This window comes from Bubalus bubalis, chromosome 3 (assembly GCF_019923935.1).
Source record: "Bubalus bubalis isolate 160015118507 breed Murrah chromosome 3, NDDB_SH_1, whole genome shotgun sequence".
Classification (NCBI taxonomy): Eukaryota; Metazoa; Chordata; class Mammalia; order Artiodactyla; family Bovidae; genus Bubalus; species Bubalus bubalis.
The window spans coordinates 36203920-36214930 of NC_059159.1; the positions used below are offsets into that span (position 1 = coordinate 36203920).

General features: G+C 52.1%; 1 protein-coding gene across 4 annotated transcripts; it reads left to right on the top strand.

Annotated features, from left to right (window-relative positions):
• Positions 1-5835: 5835 nt before the first annotated feature.
• On the top strand, positions 5836-9591 carry LOC102404528 (asialoglycoprotein receptor 1). 4 transcript variants are annotated; one of them, XM_006060133.4, is made up of 9 exons: positions 5836-6028; positions 6307-6390; positions 7729-7845; positions 7985-8080; positions 8152-8223; positions 8438-8524; positions 8613-8764; positions 8839-8945; positions 9175-9591. In XM_006060133.4, the coding sequence occupies exons 2-9, from the start codon at positions 6324-6326 to the stop codon at positions 9335-9337; spliced, it is 861 nt and encodes a 286-aa protein (XP_006060195.1). In that variant the 5' UTR covers positions 5836-6028; positions 6307-6323; the 3' UTR covers positions 9338-9591. The 4 variants fall into 4 exon arrangements, with proteins under 4 accessions (XP_006060195.1, XP_025136504.1, XP_006060194.1 ...); XM_025280719.3 differs by having other exon boundaries at positions 5837-6024; positions 6218-6390; XM_006060132.4 differs by having other exon boundaries at positions 5837-6024.
• Positions 9592-11011: the final 1420 nt, after the last annotated feature.

Sequence of the window (11011 nt, forward strand, 5' to 3'; positions counted from 1 at the left end):
GAGGGGGTGGGGCAGGTGCACTCTCACTCTGTCCCAGGGAGGGGATGCTGTAGCCCTTGGGTGGGCTTATCAGGACACATTTTAAACTCCTGGCACTGAGCCCTTCCAGCCCAAGTGCATCTCCCCAGCCTCTCCTGTCTTCGCTCCACTCAAGGCCAAGTCAGCCTTGGCTAGACCCGGGGAACCACAAGTCACCCTCTTTGGAAGGTCGGCGCTGAGCCTCCTCTGTGCCCCTCTGGCTGACTGTCATCACCTCTTCTACTGGGGTGCTGGGTATGTGACTCTGCAGCCTGCAGGGTGATGAGAGGCGGCTGCAGTTCCAACCTTCTGTGTCTGGGGTCCACTCCAAATTCCAGGTTGAAGGCACTGAGAGTGCTGAGACACCTGGGTGTCAGAGAGACACCCCAGGACCCCAGCTCTGTCCCAGGGAAGTTGCTCACACCCTCTGGGATTTGGGGAAAGACACGCCGTGCTCTGCTGACCAGCCTTCCCCTCTGAGGCTCTGAGATAATGCAACTCTTGGCTGTCCTGCTAATAACAGTGATAAAAATAGTGTGCACAGAGCACTTGGTATGTGCCACTGTGCTAAGGGCTTTCCACTCATGAACGTATTTAACCTTGACCTGACTCTCAGGTGGGCATTAAAGCACTTTCCACATAAAATGAACTCAGATCCGTCTGACAGTGGCCTCCAGGTTCTTTCTGCTGCATTAGTTTTCCATCCCCTTTACATCCTTCCTGGGGACCTCTGGCCATCATAGCCTTCCTTCCCAGTGTCCACACACACCCTGTCCTCACCAACCCTTTCTTCATCCTCCGGCTGCCCAGGGCTCTGCCTCCAGCTGCCAGAAAAGCACTTCCCTCTTCCTGACTCACCCTGATAGGAGGCTCAGTCCCCTTTCTCCTTGACCATCTTTAATCTGGCACTTGGGTTCCCCAGATCTGGCCCTGAAGGTCACCTGCACTTCCTGGGGCTCTTTCTTCTGCTTCTCCCCACAGGAGGAAACTCCATCCTGGGCTTTCTTCACTCTGTGCCCTCATCACAGGGCAGCACCCAGGACTCTGCCTTTATCATCACCAGAAATCTCTGGTCTCCACAGGTCCACTCAGTCCTCTGCAAACTTTTGTCCGGGTTACTTTCCCTCTCTGGCCTCAAGCCTCACACTTTCTCACTGGGACCAGATCAGCGGCCTCCTGGCTGAGTTCTTTGCCTCTTGGGGGGGGCACCTCTGACCCGTTGGCTACCCCAAAGCCAGGGCCATTGCTCAGCTTACAGCTCTGACCTCACCACTACCCTACCTGCAGCTCCTCACAGGCTCCTGTGCGTGCGTGTGTACATGCTAACTCACTTGAGTCACGTCTGACTCTTTGTGACCCCAGGGACTGTAGCCTGCCAAGCTCCTCCTCCCATGGGGATTTCCCAGGCAAGAATGCTAGAGTGGGTTGACATGTCATGGGCCTCTGTAGTCAGTCTTTAACTTTGTTATTCAGGTGCCAAAGTCAGTAAAATGCCTTCAGGTGAGTGTCCCCCAGTGTATATTCACTCATCTGATAATTCTGGCCATTCTGTGGCAGCCAGCCTTCAAGATGGCCCCCTGGCATTCACACTCTTGCGTGGTTCCCCTCTGCACTGAGGAACCATTAGGACATTGTGGAGATGATGGAGCATTACTTCTGAGGCTGGGTCATAGAAGAAATTTCAGCCTCCACTTTGTGCTCTCAGATCATTTGCTCTGGGGGCAGCCAGCTGCCATGTTATGAGGGTGCTCAAGCACTCCTGTGGAGGGACCTCCTGCCAACAGTCAGCACTCACCTGCCAGTCCTGTGGGTCTCCTTGGAAGCTGGTTCTGCAGTCTCGGTCAAGTCTTCAAACAAATGAAGCACTGAATGACATCTGACTGCAACCTCATAAGAGACTCTGAGCTAGAACCAACTGGCTAAGCTGCACCTAGGTTCCTGACCCCCAGAAACTGAGATGATAAATATTCCTTGTTTTAAATTGCTCAGGTTTTGAGGGATCATTTTACAGCAATAGATCACTAATACACATATACTACTGTACAAGTCTATTATGTACATTATAATGCATATCCCCAAGTAGACATCTAAAGAAAAAAGATAAAAACATATATAAAGTTTTTTTTTTTTTTTTTTGGCAGGACCATACAACTTTTGAGACTTTAGTCCTCCAACCAGGGATTGAGTCCAGGCCCTCAGCAGTGAGAGCATGGAATCCTAACCCCTGGGCTGGCAGGAAATTCCCTAAATGTTCTTGCCACCCTCTTAGTGGATGATCTTGTGACCCCCTTGGGGCTCATGTCCTCCCAGTCAGGAGACCTCTGTGCTCCTGAATGACATTCAAGCTACCTTCCCCTGAGATTCAAGGCTCTCCTCAGGGTGGCCCAAGCCACCCCTCTGGCTGTTTATCCCACTGAAGAGAAACTTGCTTATTACAACTGATAAAATCCTTCCTGTTCTTTCAGGCCAGCTTCACAGACCTCCTCTAGGGAGCCTTTCTCGACCACCCTGGAGGTGGGATTCCCAGTTTTGGAGCCCAGGCTCTCTGAATTGCTCTCTGCAGGTGCTCGGTATCCTGAGGGGAAGAGTACTCAGAGGGAACAGGGTTGCTCTGCATAATGAGGGGAGTCCTAAAAGTGGCTCGGACATTCCATGCTGTCCTCCCCAGCACCTGTGAGCATGCTGCCGGCGCTCTCTCAATCATTATGTTGTAGGTAGTGAAACTTACAGATGGCCATACATATTGTACAGGGGGCTGACCTGTAATTCAGCATCCAGTGTATTGTGTCCTTCATCTGGCTTTCTTCAAAGTGTTTTATCACCTCTGACTCCCTTTTATTTTTTTCAATTAAAGTTTTTTTTTTTTAATTCAAAAGATCTTTTTTTGGCTGTACCTCACAGGATCTTAGTTCCCTGGCCAGGGATTGAACCTGCACCCCCTGCATTGGAAGCGTGGAGTCTTAATGACTGGACCACCAGGGAAGTCCCTTGGACTCCCATTCTTAAGTTTTTGTGTATGTTGTATACACGGCTGACCTTAGGACAGGAAGATTCTCCAGGTGGGCCTAATCTAATCCCACGAGCACAGGGGGAATCAGAGAAATCTGGAGTTCCAGGAAGATACCAGGCACTGCTGCTGACTTTGCAGACGGAGGGGTCATGTGATGAGGAAGGCAGGTGACCTCGAGGAACAGAGGGTGGCCCCTGGCTGCCAGTCAGCAAGGAGACGGGGTCCTCAGTTCTATAGCTGCAAGGAACTGGATTCTGTCAACAACTGGAACGTATTTGAGAGTAGATTCTTCTTCTCCTTTGCCTCCAGAAATGAATACGGTCCTGCCAGTACCTCTATCTCAGCTTCATGAGACCCTGAGCTGGGAACTCAGATGGGGTTCCTCTTGGACTTCTGCCCTACAGAGCTGTGAGCTAATAAATGGGTGTCGTTTCAAGCCACTACGTTTGGGGTGCGATAGAAAATGAACACATGAGGCTCTGTCTCTGAAGACCTTGCAAAGTATATATTTTCTCTCTCTTTTTTTTGACTGTGCTACACAGCTTATAGGATCTTAGTTCCCCAATCAGGGATCAAACCCTTGCCGCTGCAATGAAAGCACGGAGTCCTAACCACTGGACCACCAGAGAATTCCCAAGGTATATATTCTTAACGGGACAGATGTAAAGCGTTCTCAGGGTGCATGTGTCTGCCGCCATGTGGCATTGTTTTGTTTTTAGCTACTTCTTGGTTTCTCAGGGTTATCTCTGGTCTCAGAGAGCTGGCTTGTAAGTCAGCCACCGGTGTTTCATGTTGTTTATCTGGCTTTCCTCATGGTGTTTCATCACCTCTGACTCTCACCCTAAAGTTGTTGACTTTGGGGTGTTTTTCATTACTGGTTCACAGACTGCTCCCTAAGCAATGGCTTTGGGAACATGGTTATAGGGTAGAAGCAGCTTGTAAGAACATCTTATTCCAGTATAATATGCAAATAGAAGAATGCACAGATCTTCAGTGTATGGGTTTCGGCAGTTTTACAAACTTGCAGCCTTGCAGCCGGCATGCAGATCAAGCAGTAGGACATTTCCATCCCCCAGAAACTCCTTCCAATCCTCACTCCTGTAAGGGTGACAGCTATTCTGACCAAAATAGCGTAGGTTTGTTTGCCTGAACAAACCAGATTGTAACTGATAATACCAGAGCAAGCGAAATCAATAGCCCAGTAGTCACCAAAATTACTGGCCACAGTCCCAGTGCATGCAAACAATGTGAGGCTTTTCAAGACACAAATGAGGGTGCAGCCAGGACTTATTTTATGCGAGGGATGTGTTCCTGAATATCTCACATAATGTAAACTCTTCTCACTCGGGTCTAGTTTTCTCACTGAAGCATCCATAACATAGGATTCCCATTATGTCATATTTGGGGTCTAAAGCAAGATTTACTAACGTCATTAACATCGTCCAAATTCTTAAAATTTTTTTATTGATTATTTTATTTTTGGCTCTGTTGGGTCTTAGTTGCTGTGTGGGCTTTTCTCTAGTTGCAGCGAGTCGGGGCTCCACTCTAGTGGTGCCTGGGCTTCCCATTACAGTGGCTTCTCTTGTGGAGCACAGGCTCTAGGGTTTGTGGGCTCTAGAACACAGGCTCAGTAGTTGCAGTGCCAGGGCTTAGTTGGCATGTGGGATGTTCCTGGACGAGGGATCAAACCTGTGACTCCTGCATTGGTTGGAGGATTCTTTACCACTGAGCCACCAGGGAAGCCCAGTTTCTAATTTAGCATAATTCCAATTCACACACTCCCAGAATTTATCCCTCCGTGAACTCTCCATGGGGCTGTGAGGGACCACTTGTAGTATCTCTGGGACCCCGGGGCCCAGCTGTGGTGACAGGATGGGACCCTGGTTCTGGGAGCAGCACACAGGTCCCGGGAGTCCGGCTGTCCACATTCCAGGCTTGCCTCTGCTGTTTGGACTCTGGGTAAGCTCTTACCATTCAGGGCCTCAGTTTCCTCATTTCTGAATCAAATAGGTGTGCTCTGGGGCTAATGAGAGGAGGTAATGAGGGAAAGGGCTTCCCAGGTGGCTCAGTGGATAAAGAATCCACCTGCAATGCAGGAGATGCAGGTTTGATCCCTGGGTCGGGAAGATCCCCTGGAGGGGGGTATGGCAACTCACTCCAGTATTCTGGCCTGGAGAATCCCATGGACAGAGGAGCCTGGCGGGTTACGGTCCATAGGGTCACAAAGAGTCTGACACAACTGAAGTGACACACGCAACAAGGGAGCGCAGAGGAGTCACTGGAGGTTTGCTGGCACTAATCCAGCTGAGTGGGGAAAAGCCTGCCTTCCTGCCGCCCCCACCCCCTGATCCCCAGGCAGCTTGGAGGACTTTACTCCTCAGGAGAGCCATTCAGCCCCAGGCTGGGGTGTCTGGTAGCTGAGCCCCAGGAATCCAGGCCCAGGCTCAGATGCCAGGGTCATAGGTCTGGATTGGGCAAGAGCAGAGCTCGGCCCTTCTGATCCTGGTCAGAGATATTTGGAGAGATCAACAGTTCTGGGAAATTCAGAGACAGGAAGTAAAAGGGGAGTGGGGCAGAGGGGAACCAGCCAGCTGCACCCCGGCCCCTCCTGGTCTGGACCTCTCCCAAACAGTTCCTTGAGTGGGGTGGCTGCATGCAAGGATGGGGGACAGAACAAGGAGACTCTCCATCCCTGGGAAGGAAAGTGAGGCAACCCACCCCTGCTCCCACCCCCACACCCTCCCTGAGTTCCAAATCCATTTCTACCTCTGTTTACGTCCAAAGTCCCGGGCACTGGAGATGCCAGGTTTGGTGTGTTTGGACACACAGTCACACAGACAGGCAGATGCACAGGGCTCAGGGCCCTTGAATGGACCCTGCCCCCTCCCCTCCCACCACCCAGGGCTGTCTGTGCTAATTCTCCAGGCTTCAGCCTGTTTCTTAGCCTGGGATCTGCGCAGCATTGAGGGACCCACAAGTCAACCTTGAGACCTTTGGCAAGTAAAAGGGGAAGACAGGGGGGTGGGGGGAAGAAAGGAGGTGGTGGAACTAACTGCGGAGTGGGGTGGGGGAGGGGATGAATGAAATCCACATCTGGAGGGGTGGAGACGGAGTGGAAAAACTTCAGAAGATAGATTTTGGATGTCAGGCCTGGAGGGAACGGGAGCAAGAAGAAAGATCTCCACGCAGTCGCTGATCACCTGGAAAGGGACCGAACCCCACACCCCAGCTCTTCAGCCCCTGCCTCAGCCCTAACACCAGCCTTGACCTGGTCCCAGGCCCAGCCGGCCCTACCATGACAAAGGAGTATCAAGATCTTCAGCATCTGGACAACGAGGAGAATGACCATCAGCACAGAAAAAGTGAGGGGACACCTCCCCCCATTTCTGAAAGGGGAGCATTAGGTGGCTCTCGCCCCCTCCCCTGACCCCGCCTCTCCCTGGGTCTGCCCGGCTCACGAGGTTGGTGGTGTCTGAGCCGCCCCTCTTAGGGGAGGTGCAGGGTGTAGGATTGGAGACCCTTTCTTGGTGGCAGTTGTCCCCAGGCTCCTTCATGACCCTCCTGCCCTTTGCCTTGTTACCGACTTCTCAGGACCCTGGGGAGGGGGTTGCCCAGGGGATGTGGGGGTTAACTGCAAGAAGTTAGACCCTCTTCTTCGTTCCTCTTCCAACACCCGTGAGCCTTGGCCAAGTGTATGTGTGTGAGTGTGTGTGTGAGTGTGAGTATGTATGAGTGCACAGGTGTCAGGGATCCTTTGGGTCAAGGAGAAGATTTCTGTGGCAGGCCTCAGGGAGCTCTGACTGGAGGAGGATGAGTCAAGCCCTCTTTCTTTCTCCTGCGAGCAGAGATGTTTCTGTTGGGGCTGAGCCAGGATGGAATGCTTGGCAGAAGGGAGTGGGCAGTGCCCTTTGATGGGGGAAGGGACTACCAGCAAAAACGGAGGGGAAGCCCCCGCATTTCAGCTCACTGAGATAGGGCCCCCGGGTGGGCACAACTTGGTCGACCTGAAGTCTGGTTACTCTGACTCCCTGCGCCCAGACAAAGAGGAGTGGGATTCACGGGGAGAGCAAGAATCCCGTTTCTCTTGCCTCACCTGCTAGACCCTCTCACCCCCAGTCTCCAGCGTGCAAACTGCATTCTCGAGGCTCTGCGTTCTGATGCGGCAGTGACTCGATCTGGCCACTAGGTGCCAGCAAAGGCCTAGAGCCTGGGTTGCTGCTGCTGCTGCTAAGTCGCTTCAGTCGTGTCCGATTCTGTGCGACCCCATAGATGGCAGCCCACCAGGCACCCCCGCCCCTGGGATTCTCTAGGCAAGAACACTGGAGTGGGCTGCCATTTCCTTCTCCAGTGCATGAAAGTGGGAAGTGAAAGTGAAGTCGCTCAGTTGTGTCCGACTCTTCGTGACCCCATGGACTGCAGCCTACCAGGCTCCTCCGTCCATGGGGTTTTCCAGGCAAAAGTACTGGAGTGGGGTGCCATCGCCTTCTCCTAGAGCCTGGGTAGGGCTCCCGCAGAAAGATTCGCACCCCTTCTCACCTCTCGATGCATCCAGCTCCTCCTGGTCACCTTCAAACCAGATTTCTTCATCTATAAAGTCCCTCCTAGTCTCCTAGAGGAGGCTCAGGCTGCCCTCCTCCTAGGACCCCAGAGCTGCCCCAGGCTCCCATCTGTTCCTGAGCCCCTGACCTCCTCTCTTGTAGGGCCACTGCCTCCTCATTCATTCAGTCGGCGTCTCTGCACCGGACCCAGCCTCCTCCTGGTCTCCATGGGCCTTAGCCTCCTGCTGCTAGTCGTTCTCTGTGTGATCGGATCCCAGAGTGGGTTCCCCAGGGGGTAGGGGGTGTTTGGGAAGGGAGTAAGGTGATATGGTAAGGGGGCGGGGGGCGGAAGAGCTGGCTGCTGTGATGTGGGAAGCAGCCCCCTCATTTTGTCCTGTCTGCACCCTCTTCTGCCCAGACTCCAAGCTGCAGGAGGAGCTCAGCGCCCTGAGAGAGACCTTCAGCAACCTCACAGTGAGCACAGAGGCCAAGGTCAAGGCCCTGAGCGTTCAGGGTGAGGAGGGCTGGGGCTGGGGGGCTGGGAACAGTAGGGCCATTGAGACACTGAGCAAGTCTCTTCCCTAGGAGGAAATGTGGGCAGAAAGGTGAAGTCCCTGGAGTCCCAACTGGAGAAACAGCAGCAGGAACTGAATGCAGGTCAGCGAGGGGTGCGTGTGTGTGTGAGTGCGCATGCGCTTGCAGGATACAGTGGTCTCTCAGACCAAACCAAGGGGCATTGTGGCAGAAGTATCTGCGATCTTCACGCCCCAGTAGGCAGATGACAGAACCTTCCCAGCCCCCAGTGTTCATCGTGACTTTCTTGCTTTCCCCTACCCTCATTCCCCTCCACCTCTGCCCTCTGTCTCCCCAGATCACTCCAGCTTGCTGCTCCACGTGAAGCAGTTTGTGTCTGACCTACGAAGCCTGAGCTGTCAGATGGCTGTCCTCCAGGGCAATGGTGAGGGGGTGGGGGTTGCCCAGTCTTGCTTGCCTGCCCGACCCACTTCCTCTCAGCCCCTCACCACCCCCTCTGACTCCCGCCCCAGGCTCTGAAAAAGCGTGCTGCCCAGTGAACTGGATCGATTATGAAGGCAGCTGTTACTGGTTCTCTCGCTCCGGGAAGCCCTGGCCTGAGGCTGAGAAGTACTGCCAGTTGGAGAATGCCCACCTGGTGGTGGTGGGCTCCTGGGAGGAACAGGTAAGGTTCTGGTAGGGCCCGGCTGGGAGGTTGGCAGGTCTAAGGAGAGGTCACCACCCCTCCTCTCTCCCCAGAAATTTATCCAGCACCACATGGGCCCTGTAAATACCTGGATAGGCCTCATGGATCAAAATGGGCCCTGGAAATGGGTGGACGGGACGGACTACGAGACGGGCTTCAAGTGAGTGTGTGCGCCCCCGAGGCTCTGCCCCTCCATCTTCGGCCCATCATCCCAGCCTGGCAGGTCCCGAGGGCCGGGGGTCCATGGTTGGGCTCAGAATTGCACCCCCGAGGCTCTGCCCCTCCATCTTCGGCCCATCATCCCAGCCTGGCAGGTCCCGGGGGCCGGGGGTCCATGGCTGGGCTCGGGGTCTCAGGCTCTGGGGTCCACGTCTCTCTGGTCTCTTTAGGAACTGGGCACCAGAGCAGCCAGATGACTGGTACGGGCACGGGCTTGGAGGGGGTGAAGACTGTGCCCACATCACGGTGGACGGCCGCTGGAATGATGACGTCTGCCCGAGGCCCTACCGCTGGGTCTGTGAGGCCCAGCGGGACGGAGGCAATGACAGCTAAGAGCCTCCTCTCCCCTAATTTATTTCCTCAATGCCTTTACCTGCCATAGGGGCCCTGGTTTGGGGCCCTTCTATCTAGGGGCTTCTGGATTTTCATCTAAGATTTTAGAGGGAAGGGGGAAAGATGGTGTCTGAGGAATGTAGAATGATGTTTAGAGGGGCGAGGAGATTGAAACCCATGCTGCTTTCTATGGTTTGCAGGTTATTATTATCAACTGGATTTTTTTAGAGTAAAAAGAAAAGAAATATACAAAACATTGAGTTGTCTGCTTGCTGGCGATTAGGAATCGGGAGTGGGCTGGTCAGCACTAGGAAGTCTTGGGCTGGCAACGGGTCATCCTGAGAACTGTCTGCACTTTGGGCCAAGAGGCCTGGATTTGTTATTTACAGGTATACAAGTTAGGGCAAGCTAGTCTGCTTTCTGTGTTTCAGCTGTAAAATAGTGTTATTACTGATTTGTTACTGAACTCAGGTTCAGTTGCTCATCTCTCAAGAATACAATACTGAGAGACGAGTAAAAGGAACTATGACTTTATTGAGGAAGTTGGCAATCTAGGAAAGAAGGTGACTCATATCCCAAAAAATCAACTCCTCCTTGCCGATCAGGGGGTAAGAGATTTTAAAGGGGAGTTTCATGGGTACATAGGTGGGGCAGGGGTTACGTGCATAACAACAGAGTTAGCTCTGACAATCATCTTGAAATTGGTCATGCAATGGTCTTCTGGTCAGTGTCATCCTTTTCATATATTTTAAGCTTTTTTTTTTCTTATTTTATTTTTAATATAAACTTTTTATTTTGTATTGGGGTATAGCCAATTAACACTCAACATTAACACTCAACATAACATAAACTCAACATACAAAAAATGAAGATCATGGCATCCGGTCCCATCACTTCATGGCAAATAGATGTAGAAACAGAGAGACTTTATTTTCTTGGGCCCCAAAATCACTGCAGATGGTGACTGCAGCAATGAAATTAAAAGACGCTTGCTCCTTGGAAGAAAAGCTGTGACAAACCTAGATAGCACATTAAAAACCAGAGACATTATTTTGCTGACAAAGGTCCGTCTAGTCAAAGCTATGGTTTTTCTTGTATGGATGTAAGAGTTGGACCATAAAGAAAGCTGAGTGCCGAAGAATTGATGTTTTGAACTGTGGTATTGGATAAGACTCTTGAGAGTCCCTTGGACTGCAAGGAGATCAAACCAGTCAATCCTAAAAGAAATCAGTCCTGAATACTCTTTGGAAGGGCTGATGCTGAAGCTGAAGCTCCAATACTTTGACCACCTGATGCAAAGAGCTGACTCATTGGAAAAGACCCTGATGCTGGGAAAGATTGAAGGCAGGAGGAGAAGGGGACGACAGAGGATGAGATGGTTGGATGGCATCACCGACTCAATGGACATGAGTTTGAGCAAGCTCTGGGAGTTGGAGTGCTGGTGTGCTGAAGTCCATGGGGTTGTAAAGAGTCGGACATGACTGAGTGACTGAACTGAACTGATAGCCGATTAACAATGTTGTGATAGTTTTGGGTGAACAGTGAAGGGATTCAGCCATACATATACACTTATCCATTCTTCCCCAAACTCCCCTCCCATCCAGGCTGCCACATAACATTGAGCAGAGTTCCCTGTGCTGTTCAGTAGGTCCTTGTTGGTTATCTATTTAAATT

Bases quoted from the DNA above. Each gene is read 5' to 3' on its own strand.
- LOC102404528 (XM_006060133.4), top strand. From the start codon at position 6,324: ATGACAAAGGAGTATCAAGATCTTCAGCATCTGGACAACGAGGAGAAT. The intron at 8,765-8,838 runs GTAAGGTTCTGG...CTCTCTCCCCAG, and splicing joins TGGGCTCCTGGGAGGAACAG to AAATTTATCCAGCACCACAT. The intron at 8,946-9,174 runs GTGAGTGTGTGC...TGGTCTCTTTAG, and splicing joins GACTACGAGACGGGCTTCAA to GAACTGGGCACCAGAGCAGC.